At 58.5% G+C, this 20,858-nt stretch overlaps 1 protein-coding gene across 2 annotated transcripts in view; it reads left to right on the top strand.

The window, feature by feature from the left end:
• The window catches only part of Arhgap8 (Rho GTPase activating protein 8), a 51,684-nt gene that overhangs the window by 16,251 nt on the left and 14,575 nt on the right, over positions 1-20,858 (top strand). For both annotated transcript variants that reach the window (XM_078052557.1, XM_078052558.1), the window contains exons 2-5: positions 1,076-1,215; positions 8,140-8,227; positions 12,778-12,909; positions 13,628-13,714. In XM_078052557.1, coding sequence (XP_077908683.1) covers positions 1,076-1,215; positions 8,140-8,227; positions 12,778-12,909; positions 13,628-13,714 — 447 coding nt within the window. The remainder of the gene's footprint in view (positions 1-1,075; positions 1,216-8,139; positions 8,228-12,777; positions 12,910-13,627; positions 13,715-20,858) is intronic.

The raw sequence follows: 20,858 nt of genomic DNA, 5'->3' as shown, positions 1-20,858 counted from the left end.
CCCAGCCGCTTGCCAGGCTCCCAGGGCTGCTGTGACAAATGACCATGAACTTGGTGACGTAGAAGTTACTCTTTCACAATTCCGGGGCCAGAGTCCATGATCCAGGTGTGGCAGGACCACACTCCTCCTGAGGCTGCGAGGAGGGGCCTTCCTGCCGCTTACAGCTCCTGGTGGCTCCCGACGTCCCTGGAGCGCTGGCCGCTCCATCTCGGTCTCTGCCTCCGCCACACCTCGAAGCCCTCTGCGGGCTCTCCTCATGGACACCAGCCGCTGCATTAGGATCCCCTGCGTCTACAATGACCTGACCCACTAACTGCCCCCAAGACGCTGTTTCCAGATCAGACTCAGCCACATCGGGGACTGGAGCCTACGCCCACCTTGCAACCCCAGTCCCCTTCTCCTTCCAGCGGGGACTCCCCCAGGGCTGTGGCTCGGCAGCTCCCTCCTGCCTTGCCACTCACTCCAGCCCTCCCAGGCTTGGCGCCAGCCTCCTCCGCGGCCAGGCAGGCAGCTTCTTGGGACCTGGGTCAGAGAGCTGGAACTTAGGTCCCGACCCACCGCACTGTGGCCTCGGGCAAGTCGCTCTCTGGGCCTTAGTTCCCACTCCTGCCAGTGTGGAAGAATTCATCTTGGGTCTTATTTTCCTCCTCCATGGTGCTACTCACTGGGTGAGCATGGTGGGTACTCAGCTGAGTTAGAGTGCACCATGGATGCCCGGCACAGGTGGGCATGTCGTGGATTTGTGTCAGAGCAGGTACAAAGCAGAGGCAGGTGACTGTCTTAGAAAAGGACTTCAGGCCAAGTGTGGTGCCTCATGCCTGTGATCCCAGCAGTTCAGGAGGCTGAGGCAGGAGGATCTCGAGTTCAATGCCAGCCTCAGCAAGAGCAAGACGCTAAGCCACTCAGACCCTGTCTCTAAATAAAATACAAAATAGAGCCGGGGATGTGTCTTAGTGTTCGAGTGCCTCTGAGTTCAGTGCCTGGTACCCCAAAGAAAAAGGGCCTCAGAAGGGTCCCCCACTCCCCTCCTTATTCGAGAACGTGACTGACCTCCAACGCTTGCTGTCCACTGCAGGGCTGCGGAGACCGGGAGGGGACCTCTGCGCTGGGTGCTGGGGGAAGGCCCTGCGTTGCCCATGGCTGGCCAGGACTCTGCACTGAGCACAAGCCACCCGTTCTACGATGTGGCCAGACACGGCATCCTGCAGGTGGCAGGTAAGTCAGATCAGGGCCCTGTGGGGTGGACAGGCTCTCTGACCGTCTGGCCTCTCCTGGGCGATGTCCAGAAACGAGACGGTGATTGGCAGAGACACCTGCCTGTGCTCTGAGGGGGCAGTGACACCTGTCAGAGCGTGGCTGGGAGCTCTGAGGAGCTGAGGGACCGTGCTCCGTCACTCGGAGGGGCAGCAGCCCCGGCTGCAGGGCACGGCCAGGCTCCTGGCACAGAGCAGCAGGCCTCTGCACGGGCTCCGCAGACCTCAGCCCGCCAGTGCCCGCCGGAGGGACCCACACTGCAGCACCCAGCCTGGGCCTCGGATCAGGGACCCTCTGCTTGAGCTTCTCAAGTGAACAGTGACCCCAGCCCCGCTCCTGGGTCCCCTGCAGTCACACCCGTCACCCTCTCATCTCCAAGCAGCTTGGGTCCTAGAGAGGTAGGAGGCAAAGAGAGGCCAGCGCTCGCTGGAGACCCAGAGCCAAGGAGAGGGGGCATCTCGGTGTCCACTGACACAGAGGAGGGATCAGAGGTGGGGCTGGACGGCACCCCATAGCTCCAAGACCCCCAGGTCCTTTTGAGAAAACGCTCAGGGCCAACATTGGGGACACGGATCCGGAGATCAGGTGCCAAGGAAAGGCACAAAAAACATGTTAGTGTTTGTGTGAGATGGGCTTGATGTTAACTTCCGATGAACAGATGAGTAGCTATTCTCAGATTCTCTGTTCTTTTTTTTTTTTTTTTTTTTGGTACTGAGGATTGAACTCAGGGGCACTCAGCCACTGAGCCACGTCCCCAGCCCTATTTTGTGTTTTATTTAGAGACAGGGTCTCACTGAGCTGCTGAGTGCCTCGCAGTTGCTGAGGCTGGCTTTGAACTCTTGATCCTCCTGTCTCAGCCTCCTGAGCCTCTGGGACTACAGGTGTGCACCCCCGCGCTCAGCTGACCCACATGTTTTTAAAACACTCCTTGAGATTCTTAATAGTAGCCCCTAGAGGACTGTTGGGTTCTGAGACCTGGGAGTTGGCGGGGCAGTGACCACCCAGCTGGGTGCCTGAGTGCAGTGTGGGTGGCGGTCTAGGTCTTTACGGGGTTAATTGATGGGTCGAGCTGGTCAGCTCTCCCTCCTGCTCTTTGCTGGTTTCCGTCAACCGCCAGTAGGAGCGGGTCCTGGTCTGAGCTCCCGGCTGGCCTGTCCAGTCCTTGGGTTCCGCCCTCCTTGGCTTCCCGTGCTGGACGCTGTGCAGCTGGGAGGCGAACACCTGGGCGGCTGGTCTCACGTTGTCCTGGTGTTGTTCCTGGGTGGCTTGGTGTCCTCCGGCTCCTTGTCCTGAAGTCTGGTTTTCACATGACCGCAAAGCTGTGTGGCTTTCCGTCCTTGGAGCCGGCAGGGCTTGCCCGTCCCCGCCTCCCTGCCCGCCACCCAGGTCGCGGCCTGTGGGGGCATCTCTTCACCAGCTCATCACTGGGACGTTAGCGTCCACGAGAGAGGGACGCAGGGCTCGGCCCGCAGCGGCTGACCGGGCCATCACAGTGGCTGGGGGCGGGTCACCCAGAGGACAGACTTGGAGGGTGCTGTGGGTCCTTCAGTGTCATTAAGGGGCTGTGGACACGCCTGAGGTTGTGCCCGGGGTCCTCCCAGAGACACCGTGAAATGCCGCTTGGCTGGTCCACTGCTGCAGGGTCCCTGGAGTGGTGTGTGGCCCTGGTCCCCAGGCCCCAGACAGCTCTTCTGTTTTGGAGCAAAGTTTTCAAAAGGAGCTTCTTAGAAATGTCACCATCTTCAAAGAGCAGGTGACGGCCTCGGGCCACTCTGAGAAGCCCTGGGGAAGCTCACAGGAGGCGGAGGGGACGGCAGGGTCAAGAACCCCTCGCTTTAGAGAGGCCATCGGTCCCAGCCTGGGGGGCTGAGGCCTCCTGAGGCTCCTGAGGCTGCTGGCACCAGGGCCCCCGGTGGGGAGCTGACCCGGCCTCCCTGCCGCCGCCCCTCCTCCCGGCCGCACCTCCTTCCCTCATCTCTAACTCTGGCTCCTGCTCCTGAGTGGTCCCTAGGGACAGTTCACGGTCCCCTTTCAACAAGGGCTTGACCATGCCCTTCAAGTCCAGCCAGACCTGGCTCCCTGACAGACGGGTTCCTCTCGGGGCAACAGCCGGACCACAGCCAAATCCAGAGACTTGTCAAAGCAGTTCTGAGGGCCGGGCCGGGGCTCGGGGTGGAGCACTTGCCCAGCACGTGTGAGGCCCTGGGTTCCGGCCTCAGGGCTGCGTATAAAATAAAGGTCTTGTGTCCATCTACCATGAAGAAAATTTTTCACTGAGGTTTTTTAAAAAACCTTTCTGGGGCTGGGGATGTGGCTCAGGCGGTAGCGCGCTCACCTGGCATGCGTGTGGCCCAGGTTCCATCCTCAGCACCACATACAGACAAAGATGTTGTGTCGGCCGAGAACTAAGAAATAAAAAATAGATATTAAAAAAAAAACCAAAAAAACCCTTTCTGAGCAGTCCCTCACAACCTAGGCGTTATGTGTCTGGCTAAACGGAAGCTCCGTAGAATTCTAACCCAAGAGCGGTGTTTCATAAATAACACTGACCTCGGTATTTTAAGAAGAGGTGATGGTTGGGCCGGGTGTGTTGGTGCATGACCATGATCCCAGCCACTCAGGAGGCTGAGGCAGGAGGATTGCAGGTTCAAGGCCAGCCTCAGCAACTTATGAGACCCTGTCTCAAAATGAAAAATAGAAAGTGGCTCAAGGCTGAAGCACCCCTGGGTTTACTCTCCAGGACCAAAAGAAAAAGAGAAGTGGTCTTTGTGGGGAAAGCGTGTTTGGGGGTCTGAAGCCTGGATCTGGGGCCCAGGCTCAGAATGAGGGCAGGAGGCGGGAAGCAGGTGGGAGATGGAAGGCTCTAGGCCCAGGGACCAGAGGAGGCGGGAGGCACAGTCTCAGAGATGCGGAGGGGCAACTGGCAGGGAAGAGAAGGAGAGGTCACCCAGGATCCTGTGCTGGACCCAGAATGCGCCCTCCTCACAGAGCCCCGCAGGCAGCTGGCCTCCTGCAGGACGCAGACCAGGCCCTCACATCTCCTCCACGTCTGCGGATATGGCTGCGGCCTTGACAAAAGCTGGAAACAGAGGCCGACAGCTGGACGAGCCTGGGCCTGCTGCGCTCACCAGCCTGGACCAGCGGGCGCCTGGAGGAGAGGCACAGGGAGGTCCTGGGCGCTGGGCTCCTTCACGCACACCCCATCCCGGGCCGCGAGGGAGCTGCGCTGGGAGCAGCGGAGGGGAAATCGCGGATCCACCCTGGGCCTCTGCGTGGGCTGCATTCATTTCCTTCCAAGCTGCGACCTCGCGAAGCCTTCTGGATCCGCGCGCGACCTGTGTTCCCAGAGCACAGCGAGGGGTTTCTCACCTCCACTGAGGTCCTTGGTGCAGATGCCACGGTGACGGTGACGTCCCGGCTGCAGCAGGAATGTTCCAGGGAACCCTCAGGGCTGCTGAGGACGCCCGTGTCCGGGAACCGGGGAGAGCAGACCCTCGGTGGGGGAGCAGAGGAGGCTCTGGGGCAGGCGGGGGCTGCTCAGAGGCAGCGGCTGCAGGCTGGCCCCCTGCCCGGCCCTCGCCTGGCCTCTGGGCCTCAGTTTCCTCTCCTGCGAGGTGACAGGACGCAGCCCTCCTGAAGCGCCAGGCTCCTGCCGTCACGAGCGCTGTGTGCGGCTCGCCCGGGCTGTCCAGTGGGCTGGCTCCCCTTCCTGCAGCCCCAAGGTCAGCTTTATTACTGTCCCCAACAGGGAGGCTGGCCGGTCATCTGGGCGTTGTGGTGGCTGAGGAGGAGAATCCAAGGTGGAGGCCGGCCGGGGCAACTTAGCGAGACCCTGTCTTGAAGTGCAGGGTTTTTTTTAAGGGCTGGGGATGTGGCTTGGTGAAGTCTTGCCTGGCACACGTGAGGCCTGGGTTCCATCCCCAGGACCAGCACAAAAAAAAACCCTATTGATGTGAAAATAAAGTGCCAAGTTGTTGCCCTTTAGGGTTTTTTATTTTATTTTTAGTTTTGTGAGGGTTGGGGTTTAAAAGCTTCGACGGCAGCTCGTCTTCACAGTCCAGTATCATGGTATCCATGGACCCTGCACATAGTAGGTGCTCAGTAAGTGTTTTTGAAGGGAATGAGTGAGAAGGATGCGGGTGGAGACAGGGGACTGGCCCGAGTGGGCTCAGGCTCCTGTCCACTCCTGCCGGTGCCTTTGCCCTGCTCTGCCCGGGGGCCTCTGTCCCCTCTCTCTCTGGTGGTGGACGGCCTCCAGGCATGGTCAGCGCACCTGACGCCCCATTGCTGGAACCCATCCTTCCCTGCCCTCTTGCCCCGTCCCTGCACCCTCCCCATCCCCAGGCCCCTGGCCAGATTATAAGGCATGGGGCACAGTGGTCTCTCCTGACCGTCTCAGTGTGCAGCAGCCGTGGACGTTTGGCTTCCTGCCTCATGTCCCCCCAGAGCAGGGGGCACAGGACCCACGCTCCCATCAGGCCTGCGGGGCGTGTCCCTGGCCACCTCCCTGGGCCTCTACTTCTCCAGCCCTGGCCTTCCTGGCCCTGTTTATCCCCAGTGGTCACTCTGGGGTGCTCACAAGCCTCATCTGTCTCCTGGCCTGACTCAGCCCCACCTGGGCCCCCCCATAGCCCAGTGCCCCCGCGTGTCCCTGTCCGTGCACTGGGAGGCCCTGCTGCGGACCTGGGCCTGGGGGCCTCCTCACAGGGCCTTCCTGCCCCGTCACTGACCCCAGGTCGGGGATCCCTGCGTCCCCCACCCCACCTCACTCTCTCTACCCAGGGGACCCTGCCCCATGGCCTGAGGCCTTCCAGTGACCCGGCAGATCTGTCCCAGCCTCCTCCCTGACCCCCACTGTCAACAGGTGCAAGTCCACTCTTAGCCCTCCTTGTCTGGGGCCCTGACCCCTTCTTCCCTCTCCTGTGTCCCATTGCAGCCCTGCCGGTCCTGGCCGACCCGGGTCCTGAGTCGCTCCCGCCCGCTGCCCTCAACCGCTCCTCCCCCACAGCCGCCTCTCGCGGGCGCTCAGTGCTGCCCTGCAGTCCCCTGTGGGCAGCACAACACACCTGCCTGGCCTGTGGCCCTGGATTGAGTCCTTGGAGTGTCCCCCGGGGCTTAGATAGGTCATGCTGTGAGGTCGCTGGGTGACCAGGTAGGCTGCTGAGGTCCCAGGGGTGGGGCTTTGGACCCTGGGGGAGGGGCTGGAGACTGGCCAGTGACATTGGTCAGTCACCCGAGGAAGGAAAGCTCTGGCCAGGGCTCCAGCACCTCCCTGGTGGGTGGTGAAGCGTCCTGTGTGGGGAGGGCGACCCAGGCACTCCCTGGCTGCACCCTGTGGCCATGCTGAGTTGTGACCTGCCTTCCTAGGGCCAGCCGGCCTCACTCAGGACGGTTCAATTTAAGATTTTTTTTTTGTACTGGGGACTGAACCAGGGGCGCTTAACCACCGAGTCACGTCCCAGTGCCCCACCCACCTTATTTCTGAGACAGGGTCTTGCTAAGTTTCTTAGGGCTTCGCTAAGTTGCTGAGGCTGGCTTTGAGATTGTGATCCTCCTGCCTCAGCCTCCTGTCTCGCCACCTGGGGGTGAATGTGGCAGCGCCACTAAGGAGCTGCGGGCTCCCCCTCCTGGAGCACATTTAAACTTCAACACCACGTGTGCCTGTGGCCGCAGGCCTCGGGGGCTCGGGGGGACAGGAGAGGGAGCAGCGTGCACACTGGGGTGGCCAGGTCTGGGCACTTTCTGTCCCAGATTCCCCCTGGGGCCCCAGGATGCCCATGGAAGCCAGGCCGCCCTCCGACCCCGCCTCAGCAGCTGACCGAGGCCTTAGCCCTGCACTGTCTGCTGGGTGGGCCTCCGCGCCTGTCCCCAGGGCCTCCGCGCCTGTCCCCGGGGCCTCTGCTGCTCCCTCACCTATGACAGGTGGGTGCTGCAGGTCTGTGGCCGGCTGCGGGGTCAGGAGGAGGGGTGACGTCCAGGTGGCAGGAGGCGCTTTCAGGAAAGGAGGGGCCTGGTGGCCCACCCGTCTGCCTCAGGGCGTCCCAGGATTTGGTGTCCCTCCCCTGCTGCCCATGGCCTTGGCGCGTGTCTGAGTGTGCTTTCCGGTGTCTCGTGTTTGGTTGTGAGGGAAGCCATGGGTGCGGCAGCCAGGGCAGCCTGCTCCGTCCGCCCTCGTCCCCAAGCCAGGGCTGGGGGACAAGGAGGCTCAGGGGTCTGGAAGCCAGGGCTGTCCCCAGCACGTGACTTAGGCCCCTCCCAGCCTTGCTGAACCCCGGGGTCCTCCCGCTCAGCGCCAGGGAGTGGAGAGAGGAAGGCTGTGGGGCTCGGCCCTTCCTCCTGGCCGCGGGTGTGGGTGGGGGGCTGCAGCAGGAGGGTCCGGCTGCAGAGTGTGCCCAGCCTGCTGCCCCAGGTGGAGGCAGGCAAAGCCCAGGGTCCTGGCTTCTTGGTCTCACTGAGCACCTGCTGTGAGCCCCGCCCCAGAAGAGCACCCGTGTGGCTGTCCTGCATGGAGCCGGCACAGGTGTGTCAAGAGGCCATGCTGGACAGGGCTGACCTCTTCTGAGAGGGCCCGGTCCTGGATGCAAGGTCCTGTCCAGGGTGACTACTCTGGGCCACCTGCCGCCTCCTGGGCCCGGAGCTCGAGGGGAGCCCTGGGGTGGGGGTGTGGGGAGGAGGGGCGCGCAGAGCAGCCGATGTGTCTGGATTGAAATCCGAGGCCACCAGCCAGCGGTGAGGCCTGGCCCTGGGACCTACCCGTGGGCCTCAGTCTTCCAGCGCACGCGCGGCCGTGAGGACCCCTCGGTGACAAGCGGGGGGGCTCAGGGCTGCGCCTGGGGGTTTCCAGGGAAGCTGGGCCAAGGCTCACGTGTGTGTCTGTTCCCACAGGGGACGACCGCTGCGGGAGACTCATTGTCACCTTCAGCTGCTGCCGGATGCCCCCCTCGCACGAGCTCAACCACCAGCGGCTGCTGGAGTAAGTGTCCCCCCCCCCCGCCATCCCCCCCCCCCCGCACGCGCCACCCTCCCCACGTCTCCTGCCCCCGTCACCCCCCTCTGCTCTGTCGACTGGTGGGCACTGAGCTCTGATCTTCCTGAGCCTCCCCCAGGTCCCCAGGGCCACCGTGGCCATCACCAGCACCATCTGCCGGTGGGGGCTGGTGGGCTTCCTCCTGGCCCGGCGCGCGCCCTCCCTGTGACGGGTCCTGGATGTGGAGGGGACCCTCCAGGTGAGATGGCACAGACGGCCACCCTGCTCCTTCCAGGTGCACGGATCTCCCTGGGGCTGTGTGCGGGCCCCGTGGCTGCCGCCTCAAAGGACGGCACCCTGCAGCCTAACCCGGCAGCACCCTGTCCTCCTGCCCCGCCACATCCCTCCCACCCTGCCTCCCGCCGTCTTCCTGGGTCTGTTTGGTCTCCTCAAGACACCAGCCAGTGGCCTAGGCCACCCTTGTCCCACACGACTCTCCTGGAGACCCAGTTTCCCACGAGGCGAGCCGGGTGCATTCCGGGTGGAACTGGCCCTGTTTAAACCTGGGCTGGCCTGGGTACGTGCTCACCGTGCCGACCCCACTGGGGGCCACCCTGTGGTCTGCGTGGGGGCAAGGCTGGGGCAGTGGCCTGGGCACAGGGAGGAGGTGGGGGTGGCCGTCTGGGGGGCTGTCCAAGGGCCCTGCAGCGCTCGCCCACACACCCACAGCTGTCCAGGAGGGCACCTGCTCCCCCACCTCCTCAGCCAGCCCTGGCCCATCTCCGGAGTGTCATGTGCCTGTGTGACAACAGAGGCCGCTGGGCCTGCTCCCTGCCTGGCCCAGAGCACGGCCACATGGGGGCCCACGCCTGCCACCACCCCCAGACCCCACTCCTCCCGTGAGGCCGCCCGGCTCACCCAACAGCAGTCCAGTGGGGAGGGCCGTGGCCGGAGCCCCCAGCTCAAGATGAGCGCACGGCTGGTCTCAAGCGCCTGGAGGGCTCTGGGCTGCTGGTTCTGGGGAGTCCCCTGACCCAAGGCCCAGTCTGGCCCCGAGGGTCTGAGGACCTGCAGGGAGCAAGCCCTCGGGAGCCAGCACAGCCAGGTGCAGGGGGGCTGGGGCCGCCCTGGGCGCCAGGAGGGGTGAGCCAGCTCCTGGTGTCACAGGGCCCATGGGCAAGGAGGGCCACCAGGTCCCCAGGCACCTCCTCCTGGCACCTCTGATTCAGCACATTCCCATGTCACACTTTCCTCCTTGAGGCAGGGGACCAGTGTGCCCAGGGCAGCGCTCTCTGGGGCCACTTCCTGCTGGAAGGGGCCAGGGTTGGTCACTCTACAGAGACAAAGGTGTCCCCAACACACAGGAGGAACGGGGGTGGTGGCCAGGGCTGGGAGCAGGAGGAGAGGACGATGCTTAGTAGGTCCAGGGGTCCCTTCCGGGACGATGAGACAGTCCTGGAGCTGAATACAGGTGGCAGCACCATGCGGTGAACGGACCTATGGTTTCTGGGATGCTCGTGTTAAAGTGATTAATTTTACGCAAATTTCACCTCAGTTGGGAAAAAGCACCTGTGACAACAACCAGTTGACACACCGGGCTCTTCGGGGGCCTACCCAGGGCACCTTTGTAGCTGGATGGGAGTTGGTGTGAGCCTCAGGCCCAGTGGTGCAGGTTGTCCACTGCCCACGGGCACCCAATGGGGCTGCCACGCACTGTGCTCTCAGCCAGTGCCGGACAGCGCGCCCAGAGGAAGGGCTCGGCAGGGCCCCGGAGCGTGTCCTTCCTCGGCCTTTATGGAGACGTGACAGGCCCTACGCGGCCTCCCTCCGTCGCTGGGCTTCCTGCAGCCAGATGCGGGTCCTATTTTGAGATGGTGAAGAAGAGTCCACGTGGTTGAAGCCCAACCCGTGACTTAGCTAGTGACTTCCTGTGCTGAGCGCGGGCAGATGCCGCGGACCCCAGGAGCTTCTGAGAGGGAGGAGCTGGGGAGGACGGCACAGGCCGAGGATCGGGCACTCCAGGGAGGGCCGGAGTGGGCTGCACGGTGGGTCCCTCGTCCCCCTCCCTGGAGAAGGTGTCCAGGATGCAGAAGTGCTGTCCTGAGGCCTGGGCTGGCTCATGCCACCATGGCTTCCTTGAGGGTGCTGGAGACTAGGCGCGGGGGAGCAGAGTGGGGGTGAGTGGCCTCCTCTCCTGGTGAGCACAGACCAGCGCCGCAGGGGTCAGAGCTGCGCCATGTCACCCGGGCAGACGGGGTGGGAGCAGGTGCAGGTGGCAGCAGGTGGCATCAGGTGGCTCTCGGGCAGGACAGGGTGGACTTGAGCCTGCTCAGTTGAGACCCCTGGCCAGTGCACCTCCAGGAGACTCAGGTGACCTGTCTGTAAATGGGGACAGTAGTCCAGCCCCACAGGGCCATTGGGAGCATCAATGAGCAGACGTGCGTTTGGAGGGTTCTTCCTCTGGAGGGGCCTGAGCCGCTTGGACTCTGCAAAGGAGGAACTGAGCTGCCCGGGCTCCGCGCGGTCCTGGCGAGGAAGGGCGGTGGAGCGCCTGCACACGGGCGAGCCGCGGGTCCTCCTGGGGGTCCTGGGAGCGCCTGGCCACACGGCACCGCCCACGGCCTCAGGAGCTGGGCTGCCTTCCCTGGGCGCCGCGGGTGGGTTCACTCCAGGCAGGAATGACGTGGGGCGAACCCGTGAGCTTGGTGACACTGTGGGCTTGGTGACACTGTGGGCTTGGTGACTCTGTGGGCTTGGTGACACTGTGGGCTTGGTGACCCTGTGAGCTTGGCGAGACTCTGTGGGCTTGACGACACTGTGGGCTTGGTGACTCTGTGGGCTTGGTGACACTGTGGGCTTGATGACACTGTGGGCTTGGTGACTCTGTGGGCTTGGTGACACTGTGGGCTTGGTGACACTGTGGGCTTGGTGACTCTGTGGGCTTGGTGACACTGTGGGCTTGGTGACACTGTGAGCTTGGTGACACTGTGGGCTTGGTGACTCTGTGGGCTTGGTGACACTGTGGGCTTGGTGACACTGTGAGCTTGGTGACTCTGTGGGCTTGGTGACACTGTGGGCTTGGTGACTCTGTGGGCTTGACGACACTGTGGGCTTGGTGACACTGTGGGCTTGGTGACACTGTGGGCTTGGTGACACTGTGAGCTTGGTGACACTGTGGGCTTGGCGACACTGTGGGCTTGATGACACTGAGCTTGGCGACACTGTGGGCTTGGTGACTCTGTGGGCTTGGTGACTCTGTGAGCTTGGTGACACTGTGGGCTTGGTGACCCTGTGGGCTTGGTGACCCTGTGGGCTTGGTGACCCTGTGGGCTTGGCGACACTGTGAGCTTGGCGACCCTGTGGGCTTGGTGACCCTGTGGGCTTGGCGACACTGTGAGCTTGGCGACCCTGTGGGCTTGGCGACCCTGTGGGCTTGGCGACACTGTGGGCTTGGCGACCCTGTGGGCTTGGCGACACTGTGGGCTTGGCGACCCTGTGGGCTTGGCGACACTGTGGGCTTGGCGACCCTGTGGGCTTGGCGACACTGTGGGCTTGGCGACCCTGTGGGCTTGGCGACACTGTGGGCTTGGCGACACTGTGAGCTTGGTGACTCTGTGGGCTTGGCGACACTGTGGGCCTGGTGACACTGTGGGCTTGGTGACTCTGTGGGCTTGGCGACCCCGTGAGCTTGGCGTCAGGACCAGCTGCCAAAGTGATGAGGTCCCTCGCAGATGGCAGGATGAGGCCTTTCCGCGGTGACCCGAGGACAGTGTTCTCCAGCTGCAGCGGGCGGATTGTGCAGCCCTGACGTGATGGGAGGGAGGTCTGGCCAGTGACAGAGGACGGATGCTGGGAGGCCCCTCTGGGGAGGACGGTGCTTTGGCGGCCCAGCAGCATGGCGGTGCTGGCGCTGGGAGGGCAGCCCCTGGCTGGAGTCTCAGCCCATCCTCTGTGGCTGCTCCGACAATGACCCCAAAGCCGGTGGCCTAAGACAGAGCGGTTTGCTCTCCCAGGGTCCTGGTCTGGGTGCAGTCGGGGCTCTGGAGACCGACTCCCCCAGTCCCTCTGCAGCCTGTGACTGTCCCGAGCCTCCTCTGCTTCCCGGGCTGTGGGCAAGTCCTCCCTGGCCGGCCCCCTCACCCTCTCCACGGGGCCTTCTCCCCGCCGAGCCACCCTTGGGTCCCTCTGTTAAGTGTGTGTGACGGCATCCAGAGTTCGCCCAGCTGATCCCGACGAGCTGCTCCTCACGAGACGCTCGACTCAGCCGCGTCTGATGAGTCACGTCCCGGGTTCTGGGGATTTGACGGGCATGTGTTTGGGGGGCCATGCTTTGGCCTACCATGTCCACCTATCAGCTGTGTGACCTGGCAAGTGGCTTCACGTCTCCGAGCCTCATCGAGCCGTTGAGGGCTGGGCCCTGGCGTGTGGGATCTCCAGGGCTCTGGATGTGACCCTGGGTGGCCCGGTGCCGGCTCTGCTGGGTGGCCAGAGAGGCCGACGTGCCCTCCACGTGGGGGCAGGGAGGCCCTCACGTCCCTGTCTTGTGTGTGGTCCAGGTACCTGAAGTTCACGCTGGACCAGTACGTGGAGAACGATTACAGCCTCGTCTACTTCCACCACGGCCTCCACGGCGGGAACAAGCCGTCCCTGGGCTGGCTGCAGAGCACCTACAAGGAGTTCGACAGGAAGTGCGTGCCAGCCTCGGGCACTGGGCAGCCACCGTGCGGGCTGAGTGTGGCGGGTCTCGGCGTGCAGTGGGATGGGCGGCTGCTGGGTCTGGCTTTGGAAGTGGACAGCTTCCACCTGGAGGAGGCCACGCAACCCTGGGCAGTTAGGTCACGTGTCGGTGCCCGGCAGCTGGCTCTGTGCTGTGGGCTGTGACCAGGAACAATTCAAAGCAAAAGGTCACGTCACCAGATCCAGGTGGAGGCTGCCCGCCCAGCATGGGGGACTGTCCACACTCATACAGAGGCCACTGATAGGTGGCACGTCTGGCTGGGGAGAAGTGCTGATCCCGGTCAGCCATCAAGGGCCAGGGCCGGGGCCAGGGCCGGGGCCAGGGCCGGGGCCGGGCGGAAGGCCCTGGTCAGGTTCACTGTGTCAGATGGAAGCCACTGGCCTGTGGGCTTCTGCTCGGGAAGGTGGACGGGCTGGGGCTCAGACCAGGCTCCGCACAAGCAGAAAGCTGGGCCCTGCAGGGGCAGCGCCTGCACAGTGACCTCGTCTTGCAAGCGTGCCTGTGGGGCGGACGGGGGTCCTGATCCCCCGAGCGTGAACCCCTGGTTTCTGGCTCAGCATTCTTAAATGTTGGGGGGAGGCCCGAGACCCCGGCTGCGGCTCTGCCCCCGGCTTCAGCTGGGAGCGACTCTGAGCCGCAGCCCCAGGGCCCCCTGGTCCCCTCCCCAGGTACAAGAAGAACCTGAAGGCGGTCTACGTGGTGCACCCCACCAGCTTCATCAAGGTCCTCTGGAAACTCTTCAAGCCGCTCATCAGGTGGGTGTCACTCCTGTCAAGGACTGGGGGGTCACCTTCACCGCAGGTCCCACCTGGAGGATGGCCACGGGTCTGGGCCCCCTGCCTGCCCAAGGGGTCTGTGCTGAGTCGCAGGCCAGGGCGTGTGCACGACCCTCTGAGGGCCGTGGACAGGAGCGCTGGCCCCGGGTGCCTGGGTCGAGAGCCTGGATCTTACCCCCCCGACACCCGAGCACCCACACGGCGCAGCTGCACTGGGGTCCCCAAGACCACACCCAAGTTCAGTCGTTGACCCGAGGGCCATGGACACAGAGAAGCTGTCTTCCTCTCCGTGTGGCCCAGCGCAGAGGAAGCCTGGCTGGGCTCAGAGTTGGCTGAGGGACAGTGCCAGCCCCTGCTCCCCTCCACAGCGGCACCCTGCAGGCAGTGCGTGACTTCCGCCATGACCACGTGTGGCACGGGGAGCGGGTGCTGCTCACGAGTGAAGCGTGGCCAATCCTTGGGCCCAGGGGGTTTCTTGGGGTTGGTCCCGTAAACCTGGAGTGACCACTGGCCGACTCAGTGACTCAGCTCCTGCGAGGTCAGATGTAGAAGCCCAAGCCCCACCCGAGCAGATGGCTGGTGTCCACCATGTGGTGTCCCCAGGTCGCAGATGCAAAGACATTCTTATCAGATCTTCCAAAAGCTCAGAGGCCACCCCCAGGAGCAGGGCAAGGGCCACTCCCTTCACTGGAGCAGACAGGTTTGGACACTCGGCCTGTGGTCAGCCCCTCCTGCCGGCAGCCAGAGCCAACGGCACAAAGAGCTGGACCTGAGGCCTCAGCCGACCTCGTCCCTGGAGCTGGACTCTTTCCCACCTGACGCTCTCGGTGTGGGTGGGCAGGCTCGGGGCTCTGCCAGGCCACGGCGGCATCTTCTCGCCGCCCAGCTTGGCCCCTGCATCAGGCGCCCACTGCCTGGAGCCACATGGCGCAGCTGGGCAGGGAGCACACCCCAGGCCTGGCTTCTGCGGGCTGCTCTGGCCTGGCCTGGACGGGCCCAGGCCAGGAGGGCCCAGGTGTGCCCTGGAGGTTGGGACATCGGAGGGAGGAGGGTGTCCTGGAGGGTCAGGGGGACTCGGGAGGCCTCCCAGGAGTGGCTAAGAGCAGGGTTGCCTCCCAAGGGAGGTCACCCTTCCCCGGCCCTCTCTGGACACGTGGGCACAGATCCCATGGCCTTCGCTGCCTCCTCGGGGCCTGCCTGCCTTCCCCCAGCAGACCCTCCTGTGGTGGCCTGACAGCGTCCCTCCCCCCACGCTCATCGTGGTGGGCAGGTGTGGGGCTCTGTGCCTGGGTGGGGAGCCCAGGTGGAGCTGGGTGGGCATCTTCCAGGAGGTCATCGGCCTCCAGAGACCTGGGCCCCTGGCCCTGGCACTGCCCGCCGGCGGGTCGCCTCCCCGGGGCTGAGCCGCTACATCTCGTCCTGCCCCCGGGGGCCTGTGTCTCTGTCAGCACACCAGCCCTGGGGACCCTCTTCACTGCAGCGGTCAGCTGAATAATGGCCCCAACAAACCTGCAAAGGCGTCCCCTCTGTGGTACCAGGCACCTTGCAGAGGTGATCCAGGTCCCCAGCTGGGCCTGAGGACGTCACAGGTCCCGTGTTCCTGTCCCAGCCGAGGTCTGAGGGGGCGAAGTGCCGCTCTGCCAGCCGTGGGGTGGGGGGGAGAGCCACGCCACGGAGCGTGGGCCCAAAGGACAGAAGTGGACCCTGCCTCCCGGGGAGCCCACCCCGCACCTCCGTGACATCACCACCGAGACCTTTGTGGCCTTCACCCACAGACCTGCAGGGAGTGAGTGGGTGGCGTAGGCCAAGGTCTGTGGTCATTGGCTGCTGAGGCCACTGGGCACTGTCACAGCTCTCCTGGCTGCTGGTCAGCCCCCCGCCCGTCACTCATATTCTGAAACCTCAAGGTCCCCCCCGCCCTGTCACTCACCCGTGGCCCGTGATCCTCGTGGTCCTGGGAGCAGGTGCACCCAGCCCCACCCACTCCCCTGGGGCCCACCCTGCCTTCTGAGGCTCCGGTGACCATGGGCCCACGGCTGCCCCTCTGCCCGCCCTCCCCACGGGCCCCACCGGTGTTCTGCAGCACGTGGCCTCGCTGGTCCTGCAGACACGGTTCCCTTGCACCCACGGGTGCCAGGCCCCAGCAAGGCCCGTGACATGGAGCCGGGTGAGAGGCCTGCAGAAATGAGCAGCTGGACAGGCTCGGGGCTGGGGACGGGTCTTCAGGGCGCTCCGGGCTCCCCCGATGTGGAGGGCTGACTGGGACCGAACTCTGTTACGAGGTCACAGGCGCCCTGTGTCACAGGGCCCAGGAGGAGGGAACCGTGTGGCCCTGAGTCCCCGGCAGTGGGCCCGAGTCAGGTCCTGGGGAACGCAGGAGGTGTCAAGGCCAGAGCTGGCTTGGCTGGCCTCCTGGTCCCAGGCCTCCCCACCTGGCCGCCTGCTGGAAGGGAGGTCCCTGTGGGTTTGTGTTGGGCCAGGAGCAGTGCCCAGGGGGCCCCTGACAGATTTGACAGCGAGAAAGCCAGTGCGGTCACCCTGCGGTCCAGGGACAGCTTCAGGCGGTCCAACTCCAGGTGCTGCCACTCGCCTTAGGAAGCCCGAAGGTTCTAGAGACCTCGAAGGTCTTCAGGGACGCGGCAAGGTCCCCTGTGCCTGAGGTTGGCCACCGCCGCCTGGGATGGTTCTGGAGCCACATTGCCTGGGTCACCTCTGTCCTGCTGGCCACCCGCTGCTCTGCCTGGGCTTCCCCATGTGGCCAGAAACACCACTTAAGTCACTCCATGTTACAACAGTGACTTCCTGGGGACCTTTGGAATAGGACCCGCTGGGCCCCAGCAAATGTTCCTTGTTGGGGCTGGCATTGTTTAATCTTTTAATTGTCCTTTTTTCTTTGATTTATTTATTTATTTATTTATTTTTATTGTTGGTTGTTCAAAACATTACATAGTTCTTGATATATCATATTTCACATTTTGATTCAAGTGGGTTATGAACTCCCATTTTACCCCGTATACAGCTTGCAGAATCACATCAGTTACACTTCCATTGATTTACATATTGCCATCCTAGTGTCTGTTGTATTCTGCTGCCTTTCCTATCCTCTACCATCCCCCCTCCCCTCCCCTCCCCTCTTCTCTCTCTACCCCCTCTACTGTAATTCATTCCTCCCACTTGTATTATTTTTCCCTTTCCCCTCACTTCCTCTTATATGTAATTTTGTATAACCCTGAGGGTCTCCTTCCATTTCCATGCAATTTCCCTTCTCTCTCCCTTTCCCTCCCACCTCTCATCCTTGTTTAATGTTGGTCTTCTTCTCATGCTCTTCTTCCCTAGTCTGTTCTTAGTTACTCTCCTTATATCAAAGCAGACATTTGGCATTTGTTTTTTAGGGATTGGCTAGCTTCACTTAGCATAATCTGCTCTAATGCCATCCATTTCCCTCCAAATTCTATGATTTTGTCATTTTTTAATGCAGAGTAATACTCCATTGTGTATAAATGCCACATTTTTTTTTATCCATTCGTCTATTGAAGGGCATCTAGGTTGGTTCCACAGTCTTGCTATTGTGAATTGTGCTGCTATGAACATCGATGTAGCAGTGTCCCTGTAGCATGCTTTTTTTAAGTCTTTAGGGAATAGACCGAGGAGGGGAATAGCTGGGTCAAATGGTGGTTCCATTCCCAGCTTTCCAAGAAATCTCCATACTGCTTTCCAAATTGGCTGCACCAATTTGCAGTCCTACCAACAATGTACAAGTGTACCCTTTTCCCCACATCCTCTCCAGCACTTATTGTTGTTTGACTTCACAATGGCTGCCAATCTTACTGGGGTGAGATGGTATCTTAGGGTGGTTTTGATTTGCATTTCTCTGACTGCTAGAGATGGTGAGCATTTTTTCATGTACTTGTTGATTGATTGTATGTCCTCCTCTGAGAAGTGTCTGTTCAGGTCCTTGGCCCATTTGTTGATTGGGTTATTTGTTATCTTATTGTCTAATTTTTTGAGTTCTTTATATACTCTGGATATTGGGGCTCTATCTGAAGTATGAGGAGTAAAGATTTGTTCCCATGATGTAGGCTCCCTATTTACCTCTCTTATTGTTTCTTTTGCTGAGAAAAAACTTTTTAGTTTGAGTAAGTCCCATTTATTGATTCTAGATGTTAACTCTTGTGCTATGGGTGTCCTATTGAGGAATTTGGAGCCCGACCCCACAGTATGTAGGTCGTAGCCAACTTTTTCTTCTATCAGATGCCGTGTCTCTGATTTGATATCAAGCTCCTTGATCCATTTTGAGTTAACTTTTGTGCATGGTGACAGAAAGGGATTCAGTTTCATTTTGTTGCATATGGATTTCCAGTTTTCCCAGCACCATTTGTTGAAGATGCTATCCTTCCTCCATTGCATGCTTTTAGCCCCTTTATCAAATATAAGAAAGTTGTAGTTTTGTGGGTTGGTTTCTGTGTCCTCTATTCTGTACCATTGGTCCACCCGCCTGTTTTGGTACCAGTACCATGCTGTTTTTGTTACTATTGCTCTGTAGTATAGTTTGAAATCTGGTATCGCTATACCACCTGATTCACACTTCCTGCTTAGTATTGTTTTTGCTGTTCTGGGTCTTTTATTCCTCCATATGAATTTCATGATTGCTTTCTCTATTTCTACAAGAAATGCCATTGGGATTTTGATTGGCATTGCATTAAACCTATAGAGAACTTTTGGTAATATCGCCATTTTGATGATGTTAGTTCTGCCTATCCATGAACAGAGTATATTTTTCCATCTTCTAAGGTCTTCTTCAATTTCTCTCTTTAGGGTTCTGTAGTTTTCATTGTATAAGTCTTTCACCACTTTTGTTAGGTTGATTCCCAAGTATTTTATTATTTTTGAGGATATTGTGAATGGGGTGGTTGTCCTCATTTCCATTTCAGAGGATTTGTCGCTGATATACAGGAATGCCTTTGATTTATGCGTGTTGATTTAAATCCTGCCACTTTGCTGAATTCATTTATTAGCTCTAATAGTTTCTTAGTAGACTCTTTTGGGTCTTCTAGGTATAAAATTATATCATCTGCAAATAGTGATAATTTAAGTTCTTCTTTTCCTATTTTTATGCCTTTAATTTCTTTCATCTGTCTAATTGCTCTGGACAGTGTTTCGAGAACTATGTTGAACAGGAGTGGTGAGAGAGGGCATCCCTGTCTTGTTCCAGATTTTAGAGTGAATGCCTTCAATTTTTCTCCATTCAGAATGATGCTAGCCTGAGGCTTAGCATAGATAGCTTTTACAGTGTTGAGGTATGTTCCTGTTATCCCTAGTTTTTCGAGAGTTTTGAACATAAAGGGATGCTGTACTTTGTCGAATGCTTTTTCCGCATCTATCGAGATGATCATATGGTTCTTATTTTTAAGTCTATTGATGTGGTGAATAACACTTATTGATTTCCATATATTGAACCAGCCTTGCATCCCAGGGATGAATCCTACTTGATCATGGTATATAATTTTTTTGATATGTTTTTGAATCCGATTCACCAGAATTTTATTGAGGATTTTTATATCTAGGTTCATTAGAGATATTGGTCTGTAGTTTTCTTTCTTTGAAGTGTCTTTGTCTGGTTTCGGAATCAGGGTGATGTTGGCCTCGTAGAATGAATTTGGAAGTTCTCCCTCTTTTTCTATTTCCTGAAATAGCTTGAAAAGTATTGGTATTAGTTCCTCTTTAAAGGTTTTGTAAAACTCTGCTGTATACCCATCCGGTCCTGGGCTTTTCTTAGATGGTAATCTTTTGATGGTTTCTTCTATTTCCTCAATTGATATTGGTCTGTTTAGGTTGTCTATATCCTCCTGACTCAATCTGGGCAGATTATATGACTTAAGGAATTTATCTATGCCTTCACTATCTTCTATTTTATTGGAGTATAAGGATTCAAAATAATTTCTGATTATCTTCTGTATTTCTGAAGTGTCTGTTGTGATCTTGCCTTTTTCATCCCGTATGCTAGTAATTTGAGTTCTCTCTCTTCTTCTCTTCGTTAGCATGGCTGAGGGTCTGTTGATCTTATTTATTTTTTCAAAGAACCAACTTTTAGTTTTGTCAATTTTTTCAATTGTTTCTTTTGTTTCGATTTCATTAATTTCAGCTCTGATTTTAATTATTTCTTGCCTTCTACTTCTTTTGCTGTTGTTTTGCTCTTCTTTTTCTAGGATTTTGAGATGAAGTATGAGATCATTTATTTGTTGGTTTTATCTTTTTTTAAGGAATGAACTCCAAGCAATGAATTCTCCTCTTAGAACTGCTTTCAATGTGTCCCATAGATTCCGATATGTTGTGTCTGTGTTTTCATTTAACTCTAAGAATTTTTTAATTTCCTCCTTGATGTCTTCTAAAACCCATTGATCATTCAGTAACCTCTTGTTCATTCTCCAAGTGATACTTGATTTTTCCTTCCTTCTTTTATCGTTGATTTTCAGTTTCATACCATTATGATCAGATAAGATGCATGGTATTATCTCTACCCCTTTATATTGTCTAAGAGTTGCCCTGTGACATAATATATGATCTATTTTTGAGAAGGTTCCATGTGCTGCTGATAAAAAAGTGTAGCTACTTGATGTTGGGTGGTATACTCTATATATGTCAATTAAGTCTAGGTTGTTAATTGTGTTATTGAGTTCTATAGTTTCCTTATTCAACTTTTGTTTGGAAGATCTGTCCAGTGGTGAGATAGGTGTGTTGAAGTCTCCCATGATTATTGTATGGTGGTCTATTAGACTCTTGAACTTGAGAAGAGTTTGCTTGATGAACACAGCTGCACCATTATTTGGGGCATATATATTTATGATTGTTATGTCTTGTTGGTGTATGGTTCCCTTGAGCAGTATGTAGTGTCCTTCTTTATCCCTTTTGATTAACTTTGGCTTAAAATCTATTTTATTAGATATGAGTATGGACACTCCTGCTTGTTTCTGCAGTCCATATGAGTGATATGATTTTTCCCAACCTTTCACCTTCAGTCTATGTATATCTTTTCCTATCAGATGCGTCTCCTGTAGGCAGCATATTGTTGGGTCTTGTTTTGTGATCCATTCTACTAGCCTGTGTCTCTTAATTGGTGAGTTTA

This window comes from Ictidomys tridecemlineatus, chromosome 6 (assembly GCF_052094955.1).
Source record: "Ictidomys tridecemlineatus isolate mIctTri1 chromosome 6, mIctTri1.hap1, whole genome shotgun sequence".
Taxonomy (NCBI): domain Eukaryota; kingdom Metazoa; phylum Chordata; class Mammalia; order Rodentia; family Sciuridae; genus Ictidomys; species Ictidomys tridecemlineatus.
This window is presented reverse-complemented; position numbering and strand designations above follow the sequence as displayed.